This window comes from Rhinolophus sinicus, linkage group LG05 (genome assembly GCF_036562045.2).
Source record: "Rhinolophus sinicus isolate RSC01 linkage group LG05, ASM3656204v1, whole genome shotgun sequence".
Classification (NCBI taxonomy): Eukaryota; Metazoa; Chordata; class Mammalia; order Chiroptera; family Rhinolophidae; genus Rhinolophus; species Rhinolophus sinicus.
In genome coordinates, this window is record NC_133755.1 from 93,342,835 (window position 1) to 93,359,770 (window position 16,936).

Here is a 16,936-nt window from a genome sequence, read left to right on the forward strand (position 1 = left end):
AAGAAACATTCCTCTACCCTCCTAGGTTCTTTCAACTGGTCTAATAATTCAATCAACATGATACAGATTAACAAGCGAAAACAACCATATTTAATTACATATGTACACATGGGAACCCCACCTACATGAGCGAGTCAAAGATCCTATATACATGAGAGGTTCCAAGGCGGAAGGAGAAAATTAGGTGTACATAAATCCTGAGCTGAGGATGAGGAAAGCATCTTTGGGCCTCAGAGGTCATTACAGGATCATAAGAAGAGCTGATATCAGTAATTAGTGGCTTTCCCTGCCCTATAGATAGGTCAAAAAAGGTTATCGCAGATCACCTCTTTAGGGCTGGTTGAAATTCTTTAAGGGAGAAGTAAAAGATCCTGTGAGCCCGCAGGGTCTCAATTGCCTTCAGATCAAAATAATTCTCATGCCAAAGTGGTGCATTTTGGGAAGGCATGTTCTGAAACCCCACACAAGAATATTGCCCTTTTCTTTAGAAAATAACATAACAAAGTCCTAAACCCCTGCTTCTTGGCCTTCAAAATGAACAAATATTGGTTTTTGTTATAATTTTTCAGAATTTGAGAAAAATTAAACAGTACATGTCAGAAATAAAATTTTCCTGGGTTTTCGTCCCTGATACTTACAGCCAATTATTCTCATGAAGTTGATGTTTGTCAAGTCCTTCCCCACCCATTTTTTAAATCATAAAGCTTATATTTGCTGACCTCAGCCATTTTAGCTGTTGAGCAAGTTCAGATTCTTTTGGAAAACACTGGTGGCTTCCATTGGTTAGAGAGGCTGGGAGATGATTCTCTACCCCCTCTTTTATATTGATTTATGTATTTATGTATCTATTTTTAAATTAAAATTCATTGGGGTGACAATGGTTAGTAAAGTTACATCGGTTTCAAGTGTACAATTCTGTAATACATCATCTATATATCACATTCTCTACATCCTCTTTTACAACCTCCCCCAACAATGGCCGTGGAAGTCAGTCCTAGGCTTCTTGTGCCCATCATGAGCTGGCCCCCAGCTGTCACGTCTCCTGTTTTATAGCTCAGGAAGCCCCACTCTCTGCCTCTGGAAATACTTTTCTGATAGGAAGTGCTCCTCTGATAGCAAAATTGGCCCACCTGCCCCAGTAGTAGGTCTCAGGTGGAGACATGCAAGCTCTAGACCTTGATGATTGCCCCCATACCAAAGATTCTTATACTTCATGCGTGCAAGGGTAGGGTGGGTGTATAAATATATGCAGTCCTGTGCTGGAGCAGGTAGAACCCATAATGCACAGCTCTTCCCAGCACTGCATTCAGTGACATAGTGTTGTTGGTAGCTTGAAATTGACCATGGGGGGAGTATTCATGCCCCAGAAATCAGCAATCACTACAAATAAGGGCTGTTTATCTGTTTGTTTTCAGAGAGCTGGTTGTTAAACACTCATCTGCATGTAACTGAATATACTCCATAATTTTTTTCTTTTAGTATAAATACATTTTCCAGTTCTTTACTATTACAAAAAAACACCACAATAAATATATGGTACTTTGTGTACATATGTGTAAATTCCTTTAGGGTATATACCTGGTGGTGGAATTTCTAGTTTATAAACTATGCATGTTTCAATTTATCAGGTAGCATGGAATTGTGTTCCACTTGCAGTGTATAAGATTTCCTGTTTCCTCATGTTCTTTGTAAACATTTGGTACTGTCAACCTTCTTCATTTATGCCAATCTGAGCTTGAGGTTGTTTCGTTGTTATTTCATTGTTATTTCAGTAGACATTTTTCTGATTACTTGTGAGGTTGAAATTCTTTTAATATGTTTACCGGTCATTTGGATTTTTGTTTTTGTATATTTTGTGTTCACATTTTTTCTATTTTTCTCTTAAACTATCTCTCTTTTTTCTTACTGATTTGTAACAATTTCTTTATATTCCTGGATAATTTACTCTTATTCAAGTATATTCAGAATCAATACCTTCTTCCATCTGTGGCTTGTCTTTTAACTGTGTTGTTGTGTTTTTTGTCATAAAAAGTTTAAATTTTGATATAGTCAAATTTATTGTTTCTATGGGTTTTTTTTTACATTTAAACAATTTTTCTGACCCCAAAGTTAAAGGAATTTTCCTATATTTTCTTTTTCAAAGTTTTGATTTTGCTATTTAGTCTTTAATCCATCCATAATTTATTTTTGTGACTAGTGCCAGAATTTAATTTTTTCATCACAGAGAAATGCTATTGTCCCAATATCATCATTGAAAAGACCAAATTTTCACTTTTGGGTTTTCGGTTTCTCTCATATACTACAAAATCCCTATATACACTTGCATCTGTTTTAGAACTCTCTATTCCATTCTATAGACCTATTGTTTTTTTCTTTTTTGGTAATATCACCCTCTCTAACATAGCTTTATAAAAAATTATTGATATACTGTTAGGGCAGTTCCTTTCTCCTTGTCCTTCCTTTTCAGAGTTTTCTTATCTATTTTTGGAGGTTTACTCTTTCATGTGAATTTCAGAAAGTTTGTCAGTCAAATTCCACAAGACCTTGTTAAGTTTTTTATTGGAATAACATTGAATTTATAGACTGCTATAAAAATAATCACCATCTTTATTATACGGACATGCAAGCTCTAGACCTTGAGGTTTGCTCTGAACCTAAGATTCTACCAAAGACTCTTATACCTCATGCATGCAAGAGTAGGAGGGTGTATAAATATATGTACCCTTCTCTTCCATGAATGAATATATGTGTGTGTGTATAGAGATCAAAACTTTTTATAATTGCTTTATAACATTTCCATGAAAGTCTAATTTTTATTAGATTTCAGTACTTTAAAAATAATTTTGTAGATTATTTTTATTTCTATTGTGAAACTGATTTCTTATCTGTTATATGAACAGTTATTGCTGGTCTATAGAAGTGTTATTGATTTGATATGCTTATCTTAGTATTAACTTTTTCAAACTTTTCCCTGGTGTCTGGAGCCTGAGCTTTTATGTTAAACTTAGTATTTGTCCTCAAAAGGGTCAATGACATTTTCACTGATTACTTTTTTTAGCGCTATAATACATATGGAAGGGTCAAAGTTACTAATATGACAGCCAGGGCAAGGTCCAAGAGGCATTTATCACAAGGTGTCTGCTAAAATCTGTTCACTTGCAACAATGGCTTGGACTAGATCCACTTGCATTCTCTCATTTGTCCTGTTGTTTGTTCACATAGCAGCTGTATCGGTAAGTAAAACCCTGCTTTTCTGGGTATTTAAAAATGTCATTAATTCAAGTATACATTATCCATTTTCTGTATATTTATTTTCTTTCAGATTAAGCATCTTTCTAAAGGACATGGTAAGGCTCAATTGAAATGCATAGAGAGTGTTTCTGAGCTTTCTCTCTTTTGTTCAGCAAGACCAATAATAATTTTTTTTCCCACTTTTTAACAGTACGTGATGCAAATTTTGAAGAACAGAAGGATATTTCAGAAATAAATTTAGGTGGGTTCCTTTTCTGTATTATTAATGCCTTGAAATAATTTTAAATCCTGTGAAAGAATTGCTGCAAACCTATTACCTTCATAATACAGTACTGGTTAACTTGTGGGGTAGGGATATTTATTGGTGCTGCCTCAGAACTTGTAGTTTCTGAAAAATGGAAATATGGAAAGAGAATGATGGTTAGACCAAATTTTCTAGAACTAGTCTATGCTTAACGGATCTAGAAATGCACCAGATTTTTGTTTAGAAGTAGTTCATTCTGCCAGTTTCCATTTTGAAAAAAAGGAAAGAAAAATGGATGATAGTCTACTTGCTAAAGAAGAATATAAGGAATTTTCCTAGGGTTGTATTTAATGGAGGGGAAAAACCCAGTCCCTCTCCAGGGCCATCATATTTACTAATAAATGTTTGCTTAGGACTTAGAGAAGAGTGCAAAGGTGTTTCCGTTTCGACATCTTGTCCACAAACACATTTCTTAAAGAAGTCCATCAGTCTCATCCATTACTGAGAGAGAAGCTGAGTTATCATCTCTCTTTTTCCTCTTTCGTCCAGCTTCTAAAGTAAGAGAGAAGCCTCTGCATTTTGGGTGTCTTTGGTCAGGATTGATGGGAAACAGAGGTATTCATGGTCATAAACACCTAAAGCTTACAAAAGCATTCATATATCTACTTGCACATTTATTTGTCAAATTCTGTAGTGCAGTAAGTGCTATTTTCCTTATGCAGGGAGGGACAGGAAGCTCTTTGTGATAGAGGTGACATGCCCAATATCACAGATGGCAGTGATGGGGCTTACTTCCTGGTCTTCTGACTCATAGCTCAGTGCTATGTGAAGACTTCAAAGCTTAAAAAAAAAACAAAAAAACAAAAAAACAAAAAAAAAAACAACCCATACCTAAAGGTTAAATTTCTCTGGCTTTGTCCCATTTACAGGGGGAGGCAGGCTAGGTGATATTTCATTGGAAGAGCTTGGGAATGACTGCACGGGCAGAGCGAGGTGAATGGGTGAATGGCTTTCAAGGCTTTAGAATCAGGCATCAAATGATCTCTCATTAGTCAGGCCGTCAAGATGTAGTAATTGAGAGGATGTGCTGTACTTAACAGGCTGGAATTAGAAGTCATTTTCCTAATCTTATCCTTATTTATCTAGTAAAAAACAGTTCTTTTACTTTAGAGCCTTTTCTTAATGTTCGTATCCATCACCATATCTGAACTATGACCACAATGAAGAAATTTTACCATGTGGGTCCTTTCTCTTTTTAGGTCAATCCAACCAAGCTGTCAAGATTGATTGGGTTAGCCACATAGCCAGAATCACAAATTGTTTGGCAAACATCATATAGAAAAAATTACCACTTTTTTACGATCTTCTCTCCATGCCTCATGATGCTAATTTAACTTTTTCTACCCCAAGACCTGCTCCTCTCAGTCTTTTCCATTTCAGTAAATGCAGTCTCCTCCTTCTAGACCTTTAGGTTCAGACCTCAGAGTTGCTCCAACTCTTGACTCTCTCTTACACCTTACATACCATCTGTCAGCAAATACTATCAGGTCTACCTTCAAATTATATCACAAGTTGTGACTTTTCAGCAGCAACTTCTCTTTTCCTGTCCTGGTTCAAGCCTTGTAGTGACCTCATAACTGCTCTTCCCTTTCTGTCTTCAACCTACAGGCTATTCTTCACAAAGTAGGCAGAGCTCTCTTAATATCAATCAGCCCATGTCACTTCTCTGATCCTTTACTTATTGGCTGACATCTCATCCCGTGCAAAATAAAGGTTCTCGAGGCTTGATTCACAAAGTGTGGTCCATGGGCCACCATCACCTGTGCCACCTAAAAGCTTGCTTAGAAATGCAGCATCTCAGGCCCCAACCCACACCTACAGAATCAGCAGCATCTCCATTCTGACAGAGCCCAGATGATTCCTATGCACGTGAAAGTTTGAGATGATCTGATCCTGGCCAGCTTTCCGACCTCACTATTTTTTTTTTTACACACAACTTCCCTCCTTACTTACTTGAACTTCCTAGCCCTGACCTCACAGATATTCCTCTGCCTAGTAAGTGCTTCTCAGTGTGTGGCCCCCTCAACCAGAAGCACCAGCATCACCGGGAACTTGTTAGAAATAAAATTGTCAAGTCCCATCTCAGACTTACCAACTCAGAAACCCTGGGGGTGCAGCTCAGCAATCTGTGTAACAAGTTGTCATGCAGGGTCTCTGGTCCCGCTCCCCGCACAAGAACATGAGGCCAAAAAGGGACACCCACGGAGCCATAGATAGGAGAGTTATACCACTATATTCTTGCAGGTGGCTGGGTTGGAGACACAGGAAGCAGGAGCCACATGATCCTCAACCTGCCGTCCACTTCTCTGCCAACCAACCAACCCCCTAGCGTAGCCACAGCAGTTATATTAGTGGCTAATGGCTAACCTGTAATAGCTGATGGCTAACTAGTCACAGCTGATGGCCATCTGATTACAGCAGATAGCCATCTAATAACCAAACCAGCACCTTTTGATGTGAGGCGGAGAGTCTGGAAACTACTCTCTGGGACTCTGTCCCCACACAAGCCCCCCTGGACATTCTGATGCTAACATTTGGGAATCGCTGCTCTAGGACATCCAGGCTTTCCTGCCTCAGGACCTTTGTGTTTGCTGCTGCCCTTGCCTTCAATACTCTTCTTTCGCTTTTCTCTCCATCAGATTTCTGCTTCAATGTCGCCTCCCCAGGGAGGCCTTCCCTCACCACCCTTTGTAAAGTGTCAACCCTCCCCCACCACAGCACTCTATCCCCCTTCCTTTGTCTTATGCTTTTTTTTTTTATTGTGATTTTCACCATCTGCTATACTCTATATCTATTTTTTTTTTTGTCTTCCCTCTTTCCCCAATCAAGAATGTCATTTCCCTGCGGGCCTTGCTATATTCTTTGCTATGTTCCCAGCATCTGGAACAATGCCTGGGGACATTAGACACTTAATAAGTAAGTATATGCTACCTGAGCAAACCGGGTAGTGACTAGATCGAGGTTTGCTTTCAATGGATATGTACTCCTTTGGAAGTGCTCTTCTTGCTGCACTCTCACACTCCTCTGTGATCTTTCTGTGCTGACCGACCACTGGGGCCAAGGTCTGAGTGGGCTTGTTCATACCGCTCCAGAAGAGCCCGCTCCTAATCCAGGCCAGGTGTCAGGAAATGCATACTTTTGCTCATGACAAGCCTAGACAACAGTGAGAATAGACCAGACCTCTACTGAACAGGAAATTCAAAATCTGGGTGCTACTGGTGGTGGGGCAGTGGTGTCACTGCCATCTGTTGTTAATTGTGCTGTTATTATATACATAGGATAGGATTATGGAGATTAAGAAAATTTAGGAAATGTGTGCGTAAGGAAAAGGGTGATGCAAGGACAACCTTAGTTGCTTGGCTTTGGAGAGTTCCATTGCTTTTTCAGGGCAAAGATCAACATGAACTCATTTCCATAGGGTCAGAAAGAAGGATGGCATAATGACAGAAGGGGGCTGGGGTGGGAAGACAGGAATCCTAAAACTCAAGCAGCCTCTGACCACCTAGTACATCACTTCTGATCTCAGGACTCCATTTCACCCCTTGAAATATGAGAGGTTTGGAGTCAGTAATCAGAAAGATCTTTTCCGACTTATCTCTTTCCTTTATAATTCTTGGACAAAGTTTCTTGTTCCAAAAATGAAAACAGAAGATGTGACAACATATGATATTTTTTTGGCTATTTACACTCGCTCAATTAGAGGGAATGTTTGCATGGTTTCAGAATGAGTTTCACCACATAAAGATGAACAATGAAAGATTTACAGTGGAAAAGATAAATTTTAGTAATGCTCATTTAAATATCTCTTTTTTCAAAATCCACCTCTAGCTGCAGGGTTGGACCTCTTTCAAGGGGACATCCTCCTTCAGGTGAGTACCACCAATAACACAATTATGTCCCTCAGGACTGGCTGTGACATAGGATTGTGAGCCTCTGCTGTGTCGAGCCCTGGATGGGCACGGTGGAGGAGATGAAAGAATCTAATCTAATCTGTACTCACAAGGACTTCCACTGTGGTTGGTAGTAACGAATACAGATTAAAAAAAAAAAAAAAATTAGCAAACAGTAAAAAAGAGTCTATAATTATTAAATTGCTTGTCCACCCAATTTCCTAATAAGTGAAGAATGAGAGAAGAAAATGCACCAATATGGTTAAAGTGGCTATTTCAGTTTGGGGGAATTGCAGGTTTTATTTATTTTGTTCTTTTTTTTTTTTTTTAACTTTTATTTATTTAAGTGTGTTTTCCCGGGACCCATCAGCTCCAAGTCAAGTAGTTGTTTCAATCTAGTTGTGGAGGACGCAGCTCACACTGGCCCATGCGGGGATCGAACTGGCCACCTTGTTGTTAAGAGCACCGTGCTCTAACCAACTGAGCTAACTGGCCACCCCTATTTATTTTATTCTTAATAATTTCTCTGAATTTTCCAACTTGTCAATAATGTGTTATCACTTTATAATCAGAACATAAATGCTACTCAACTGTTGAGTTATGTGACAGATTATTTGTGGTGTGAGAGTTTAGTGAAGGCGGAAGCCAACGAAACTTTGAGGACTAGCCTTTCTATTATACTTATCTCTGCTTTGTTTCCACAGAACTCCAGAAACGGCCTGAGAGACCCCAACGCCAGGTGGAAGTTCCCCATTCCTTACATTCTGGCAGACAATCTGGGTAATACTAATTGTTCCTAATTAGGAGCTTTGGGTTAAGCTCTTCTCTGTCCTCTGTCTCCTGTCATTGGCTTCAGATTGGGAGTAACTACCAAGGTATAAGAGAATTTCCAAGCCCCGATGATTCTTTATCTCCTGGGCTGACAGGCATGACATTACATCAAAACCAGTGCTGCTTTACCAGTCTGAGATACAGAGTATCAGATATTAAATTTAAAAAGGCAGAACACATTACTATGTTAATAAGGCCAGAAGCGTCATAAAGAACAAAAGCACAATGAAATGTAATTTGGCAGCATGGCCATGAAAAATTGGCACTTGAAATAATAGTGCTTAGGTGAAGCAAAATTTGGTATGAGGATACTATTTTCAGCACACTGATCTTCCCTTTCTGTGATAAGACAGACATTTGTGACAAACAGAAAAGTCTATATTTCACATGGTTGTAGTAAATGTATGTTTAACTTGGTAAGAAAATTCCAAACAATTTTCCAAAGTGACTGTGCCATTTTTCTCACTAACAATGTACAAGTGTCCCTTTGGTTCCACTTTCTCACTAACATTGGTGGTGTTAATCTTTTTAACTTTAGCCATCCTAGTGGTTGTGAAATGGTGTGTCACTGTGATTTTATTTTACATTTTCCTAATGACTAATGAAATTTAGCACATTTTCATGTGCTATTGGCCATTTGTGTATTCTCATATGATGTGTCTGTTCAATTCTGTCATGATTTTCTATTGTATTATTTGACTTTTCATTATTTATAGAGCTTTATATATTAAAGTCCTTTGTCAGATATATATAATGAATATTTTTTCCAGTCTGTGACTTGCCTTTTTTTAAAGCAACGTATTAATTTTATTAATTTTTCTAAGGACCAGCTTTTGACATGTTAATTTTCTCTTGCTTCTCTGCTTTGTATATTGCTGCTTTCTGCTCTTTATTATTTCCTTTCTTCTACATACATCAGGTTTAATTTGCTTTTTTTAATATTTAAGGTGGAAATATATATCATTGATTTTAAATCTTCACTTATTTCTAACATTATATAATGCTATAATATGACATCTAAAGCTATAAATTTTATTTGAAACACTGGCTTTACTGCTTTCCACAAATTTTATATGTTGTATATTTATTAAAATTTATTTGAGGTATTTTCTAATTTCTGTTGTGCTTTTTAAAAAAATCCACAGGTCAATTAGAACTATATTTTTAAGTTTCCAAATATTTGGAGCTCCTCTAGACCATCTATTATTGATTTCCAGTTTTTGTTGAGCTCAGAGAACATATTCTATAAGATTTCAATCTTTTGAAATTTGCTGAGACATGTTTTATGGTCTAATTTATGGTCTATCTTGGTGAATGTTGTTTGTACACTTGAAAGAACTTGTATTCTGCAGTTCTGGGGCACATTATTCTATCAGCGTTAAATAGATCAAGGTGATTATTGGTGTTGGTTGTACATTAGATATTGTAAATATTACATTTTAGAGATTCTGCATTCTGTTATTCTCCTCTGAACAGTGTTAATTTGTGTTAGTGCAGTAAATTACTGACTGATCAGCTTGGATTTGTGAATGTTTTGTTTTGATTTCATCCTTAGCTCAAAGCAAATCCCTTTGTGCTAGAACATAGTCTTTTAAGACGTGGTTCTTTGGAGTTTCAATAGAATGCCCAAGAGTTTTCCCAGCCCCTCTAATTGGCATGACTCAAACTCCAAATTCTCTCTCTAATACGGTGGGAAGCAGCTGAGATATCTGTTTAATTTAATCAGCATCCCACCTGTTACATTCCACTAAGCTCCTTGGAGACTTCTCCAATTTATGCAAAGTCCAGGGGTCAGACAAAAATTGGAGATATGTTTACACACAGATTTTGAAACCACCAGCTCCCCCCGCCCTCCCCCCCGCCACACACACAATCAATCATTGCTATTTTCTTTCCAGGATTTCCTCCCTTGATTTTCAGCCACTCAGGCAATCCTAAACTCTTCCCTGTGATATGTCAAGAAAATACAACCGCAAATTTATGCTTGAGTTCTCTCTTCCTTACACTAAAAGAATTAGGGTGTGCCCTCATGCAAAAAGCTGTATAAATGTAAATCTTAACCAATCACATTTCCTCCTTTCATGAATAAACTCTCCTATAGTTTCTGCCTGTTTTAGTCATTTTCCAGTGCTTTCAAAGCATTTCTTTTCCTAATTTCCCCCCATAGTTTATAATTGTTATCAGTGAGAGGATTAGTCAGATTCAAGCTCCTTCAGCATTACCATATCAAAAACTCTGTCAAAAGATTGTGAAACTGAATATAATTAGCCTTCCTTTACTCATCTTTAACAAGCAGCTTCATCAGTGGCTGAAGTTACCTCTTCTCATATTAGTTGATGAGGGTTAAGGAGGGCTCATGGTTTTCAAACCTAACATGGTTGTTTCAGACAAAACTATATATAATTTACTATGTCATGGCACAGTGAAGCACTGAGGCAAAAGATAAGCTCCTTCCTCACAAGGGGCTAACAGTGTCCTAAGCGGAGCAGACTATGTACAGAAAGACAACACACAAAATAGAAGTGTGACTTTCAGGGGAGACATACTCAGGGTTGGTTTCACGGCAAAGAAAAAGGTTTCAAGTGGGGTTTAATTCCTTTTTTTTTTTTTTTCTTTTGAATGATGTTGGGACACTTTTTACAAAATTATTACAGAATTGCTTAATTCCCTTTGTACAATTTATTCAGGTATGTGGAAGTCGGAAATGGTGTGATTTTAAAATTAACCACTCTTAGCACTCCCACTATTTGGCTTGAGGATAACAAAAGCAACATAATCTTATAGGCAGCACGACTTCAGCAAAATCAACATTTTTTCCTTACCTTTTTGTGAAAACCAAGCTGTCCTGTTGTTATCTATGTTGTTTCCACAATTAATTCACTGACTCTTCCAATGAGTATTCCTTTAATGACCTTGATAAGGTCTTATGACATATGAACTGTGGAATCTCCAACTTGGTAGTTTAGTAAATGAAATAAGAGCTGGGATAATGTGAAGTAAGTACTTGATAAACCGCCAAGAATTACAAACTCTCCAACTTACTTTATCTATTCATTCATCCATGTGAAAGAGCCATGTGACTCTCCTGAGGCAATGCACGCAGAATCTCTGCTTGAATGGGGAGACAGGAAAAGGAGAAAATGGGAAGCTATTTTATGATTTCATTTAGCCACATACACATACATACATGTATTCTTATTTTGTAGTTTTATTTACACTATGCATTTAAAGTATGCCCTTGATGTTTACGTCCACAAATAATTTTTCAGTTTTAGTTTGCAAGGAATCTGTCTACTACTGAAAAAACAAACAAACAAAAAAACACCTATAATGGACTTCTGTGGATTTCATGTAGTGGCATGTTGTTCTGTAAACTACGTTATGTACATTATCCAAGATCTAAATAATACTCATTGGTATTTTTACTGATTTCGGCAGGGTTGAACGCCAAAGGAGCCATTCTCTATGCCTTTGAAATGTTTCGCCTCAAGTCCTGTGTGGATTTCAAGCCCTATGAAGGAGAAAGCTCGTACATCATCTTTCAGCAGTTTGAGGGGTTAGTATGAAATTTTACACAGTGTGAAAATCACCTATCCTTCAGTTTATAAAAAGTGACGTATCTCTCTTAAAGGCTAAAAGAAGAAATTGGAAAGAAACTAAAAGGAAAATCAAATCTTTCACTGTGAATTTTTAAATTACATCACATTTTTAACATACAACGCAGAGAATGAGTTGTTTGGATACCTTTGGGCCCCAGGGAGATTTATCTCTGTTTCTTTCCTAAGTTTAGGTCATGTTTTAAATTACAGTACTTCTTAAAGTCAAATTTATTAAAATATAAATCACACCCTATTTATGTTATTGTTTAAAATTATGGTACTCTGTTGGCTGGAACTCTTTGAAAAGTTCTAGATATAAACTTACTCTTCATAGTTATTCGTTTCTAAGAAGAAATAATTGGTATATTAAGAAAAAAGCCCATTTTCCTTTTTTGTGGTTATGTTGATCAACCTGGGCTAGATGAGGTTGGGAGGCCATCCTACCACCTGCTGTAACTGTGTGTCTTCAACCCCAGCCTGGAGATACTAGCTCACCCTGCCATTCCCATCACTGCCCCTAGGTGTTGCCTGGATTTGGTGGTTTAGTTCTGATGGTGGAATTTGAATTAATCATTGATGGATAACAGAGAGGAAGAAGAAGTTAGCACACGATTTAGCCTCTTAAGAAAAAAACAAGCAAAAAAATAGCAGTAAAAAAAGTAAAATTCTGATGAGACTTAGGTACAAGTTAAGTACCTTAGTTAACCTGAGTATTTGCTTAGATCATTCTTTTATTAAAAGAAAAAAAAGATATATAGAACACCTATTGTGTATTAGGAAGTATGCTAGTCTGTAGATACAAAGAAGTACGAGACACAATCTACACCTCACAAGGTTTACAGTTGGCAGGTGGGGGTGGTGGAGAAACAACAAATAAATGGTTCTACTTAGTGCCATGGGCTAAGACAGAAGTAGGACCTTTCATGTAGCGTGAGGTGAAGTGTCAGGGGAGCCCCGCTGAATGTTAGAGAGATGAAGGAAGAAGGACATAGAGGAAGAGGCGAGGCAGGAGAAATGGGGGTGGTGGGAAGAGAGTGAGAGTGGGAGAAAGTGGGGAGGGAGAAGAAGGAGAAGAGAGAAAATGAAGAAAGAAAAGAAGAAAAGATAGCAAACATGAATAGAAATCTGGCTTACTTGGAGAACTCATTAAGTTCAGGATGTCTGAAGCTTTGCATGTAAGGGGCAGAGTGATGAGTAATGGAGCCAGGAAGATAAACAGAAGCCTGGTAATGGTGAGCTATGTATAAGGGAATCCACTCTTATGTGGAAATATGTTCAAGTCTCCATTTTAGAAACATTACTTTGGCAGCAGTGGATAAAGAATTGAAGTGGGGCAAGACTGGTGGCAGGAGACCAATTAAAGGATCCCCAGGAGAGAAATGAAAGGGACCTACACTAAAGAAGAGGCAGTTGAAATAAAGAAGAGGGAATGGATTTCAGAAATACGTATAGACACAGACAATAGTTTAGTGGTTACCAGAGGGTAAGGGGGGAGCGGGGTGGGAGATGAGGGTAAAGGGGGATCAAATATATGGTGATGGAAGGAGAACTGACTCTGGGTGGTGAACACACAATGGGATTTATAGATGATGTAATACAGAATTGTGCACCTGAAATCTATGTAATTTTACTAACAATTGTCACCCCAATAAATTTAATAAAAAAAAAAAGAGGTGGACTTATGAGAAACAAGTGATTGGTTGAGGTAGGGGTGAGGAACAGAGAGGAATCAAGGATGATCACGATTTTTGATTTGCATGACTGGCGGGTGGTAACCTCACTCGCTAACGTGGGGGATAGGATAGTGAATTTGTTTCTGAACATGTAGTTTATTGTTTGAAGTTTTTGTGGGTCATATAAATGGAAATAACCAATACTTATCTGGACAGTTTCTTTCTATGTGAAGGGAAACATTTAAAGTATACCTCAGGCCTTGTCAAGACCGCAGATTTTCATGGTTCTCTGCTTTTGACTTCATCGTCTTGTCCTTTGGCAACCTCCTCTGAGCTTAAAGGAAGCACCAAAGCCTTTAATTATTCATTGAAAATTTCAGGGGAAAAAAATCCACTTTCTTAACACTTTTATTTCTACTCTTTAACTACAATTTTTGCATCACTTTTTTTTTTTCACAAAGAGGAAGAAGTTGTTTCTCTTAAAAATAAAATACTCAAAATGATTACTTTCTAAAAGTTCTCCTTTTCCCAGTAAGATTTTCTTAGTTTCTTTTCAGTGTGTAACTCAGTCCCCAGGTACCTGATGAAGGAGTGGGTCAGCTTTGAGGGACACTGTCTGTAAAACCTGAATATGGGGGACTCAATGCCTGTGGCAGGGAGTTTTCTCTGTTACATTTAAGTTAGGGGAGGGAGAAAGGGAAAGATAAAGCCTGGGGAAGAAACTGGCCCAAAGTGCCCCAAATCCTTCACGGTCCTTGTGCTCTGAAGCTGAAAGTTAATTGGGCTTTTTCTGAAAGACCAGGTCAAGATTCACAGAGTGGTAGAATTATGGTGTTTTTTCAACTTAAACCTTTCTGTTGGGGAAGAGATAGATGTATAATAAATGCTTCCTCCGGATTGTGGTCATTTTGAAGAGTAAACTCTGATTTGATAATGAAATTCTACTGTCAGAAAAACAATTTGGTCGTGATGCTGCTTGCACTACCTGGTAAATTTACTAAAGCTCATTGAATTGTATACTTAAAATTGTGAATTTTGTTGTATATAAATTATACCTTAATAAAGTTGTTAAAATATAATTAAGATCCATCTTTGAGTAAAGACAAATCATTGGCATTTGAAGGTAGATGATGCTAGCAATCTTGGAGAAAACAATGTCGGCTAAAATAATGTGACTGTCACCAAGAAACCTGTAATCTGTTGGCAGCATTTAAAACCATTGGCAGATCTTTTATTCAGTTGAGCAGTTGTTGTAGATTCTTGCACCACAGTTTAAAGCAGATAAGGAGACAATTTGTGGAAAGCTTCAGGTTTGCTAATAGAAGTGGGAAATCAGATTTATGAGAAAAGACAAAAATAATTGGGGAAAAGTGGGCAGAAGGCTGCATCCTGAGGAATTTAGGGTATCTGCCAGCAGTTTCTGAGTCCACTGCTGTCTGAGGGAAGTTATGGGTCCCTCTTGCCTGGGGCCCTTCAGAAATGTTAGACCTGGGCTATGCTGTCACTAATGAGGCTGTTTCTCATGGTCATAAAAATTTACACCTGCTCTTTATAGGAAATTTGGAAACTCATTAGAGTATAAAGGAGAAAATTTAAATCAACCACAGCCACCACTTAGAGACAATATTTTGGTGTAAAAGTGATAGTGTTATTATTTGGAATGGGTTTGTGCAGGTAAAGAAGAATGCCGGTTTTTACTTCTTTCTACCTGATGCATTATTAGGATTAATTTGCCACTTATACATATAATGGACCATCATTTTTAAAGCCTGCATAACACCCTCCAGGAAAATGTTTCTTTATTTAACCAGTCCTCTATCATTGAACCATCAGGATATGAGAGTGCTATTGATAATTTCTTTTTAAAATGAAACCTAACTTGTTTCTAATTTCTGTCCTGCAATCCTATGAATTACAGCCACTTAAGACTTCTCTAGGAGAAAATTTCCCTCTTCTCCTCTTTTAAGATGCTGGTCGGAGGTCGGCAACCAACATGTTGGACAGAACCTTTCCATTGGCCCGGGGTGTGACTATAAGGCCATCATTGAACACGAGATCCTGCATGCTTTGGGATTTTACCATGAGCAGTCAAGAACTGACCGGGATGGTTATGTGAAAATCTGGTGGGATGAAATTCTTCCAGGTGTGTATAAACCCAAGGTAGATGGATGGACTGTGCTTTTATCTTTACCATTTGCTGAGACCAACCCTGGGATGACAAGTCCAATTTGTGTGTGGATAGGTGCTTCAGATTCTCCTGTGGGAATACAAAGTATAAAGTGGGCAAGGATATGACTACTTGTCATGTGGACTCTGTGGGTCTGACCCCAGACAAGGGTCTCAGGGAATACTGTATGTTGGATCATTTTAAGTGGGGATTAATTGAAAGTTAAACAGAAGTCTTTTTTAGATTCAGTGGGGTGTTTTTTTTTTGGGGGGGGGGAATTTATCTAAAATGTCTATTTTCCTGTCTTCATAAGTAAAGTGATTTAGGTCTCTGAAAATGTCAGGGTCATTTTTCTGGATGTGAAATTTCATGGAGCTCTAGAGGTTTAGTTGAATATATGATGACTCTATGACCTATTCAAGAAGTTTTTTTAGTGCTTTACCAAATCAATGATAGGTGTTTGAAAACCAAAAAAAATAATAATAACAACAGAAATGAATATTTTTCTCTGATGTTGTAGCCCCAATTCTGTTCATTCTGGCTAGTAGCCTGAGTTCTAGTTAATCAAAATTTATTGGTCTTTTCTTTCTCTTTTCTAAAAAACACTCTTTTTCTGCTCCCAGCTATACAATGGATAACACAGTTTTATTCCACATTACCATGCAGTTATGCTATTCTAATAATTTCAGTGTTCTTTAATTTTGTTAGGCTTTCCTTAATTGTTTGAGACAACTAAGTGCAGTGCTTCTGAGTAACAACATAATTTATCCATCAGGTTCCCAATGTCCTGGGGGGAAAAGTCAATGCTGTGTTTCTGAAAACACCTAGTTTTTCATTAAAAATTAGTTCATGGAGTAGAAAAGCATTATTTTTGGCAGTAATACATTCATTAAACTTTAATGTATTAGAAATGTCTTAACTATTATCACACATGATTTTCATGAAGCAAATAATTGCCTTATTATTATCTGTTTTTTTGAGATTCCAATTTCCTGTATGAGTTCATATATTCAAGTACATCTCTAATGATTTTACTTTCAGGGACTTAGAAGAAGTAGCCATACTTTAAAATTAAATATGAATCCCCAAAATCTTCTGCCAGAACTAGCTCATTTTGGAAAAAGGGGGATCAATGGTTCTCACATGGGGTAGAGCTATGTAGGATGGCTAATCATATCAAAGTCACCTATGGGTTTTCTCAATCTGTGTCCCTCCCAGTA

General features: G+C 37.6%; 1 protein-coding gene across 1 annotated transcript in view; it reads left to right on the plus strand.

Annotated features, from left to right (window-relative positions):
- The first annotated feature begins 3,164 nt into the window (after positions 1 to 3,164).
- The window catches only part of MEP1A (meprin A subunit alpha), a 28,925-nt gene continuing 15,153 nt past the window's right edge, over positions 3,165 to 16,936 (plus strand). Inside the window, 8 exon segments of the mRNA XM_074333037.1 lie at positions 3,165 to 3,254; positions 3,256 to 3,312; positions 3,314 to 3,347; positions 3,443 to 3,493; positions 7,385 to 7,425; positions 8,151 to 8,226; positions 11,716 to 11,833; positions 15,517 to 15,692. Coding sequence (XP_074189138.1) covers positions 3,165 to 3,254; positions 3,256 to 3,312; positions 3,314 to 3,347; positions 3,443 to 3,493; positions 7,385 to 7,425; positions 8,151 to 8,226; positions 11,716 to 11,833; positions 15,517 to 15,692 — 643 coding nt within the window.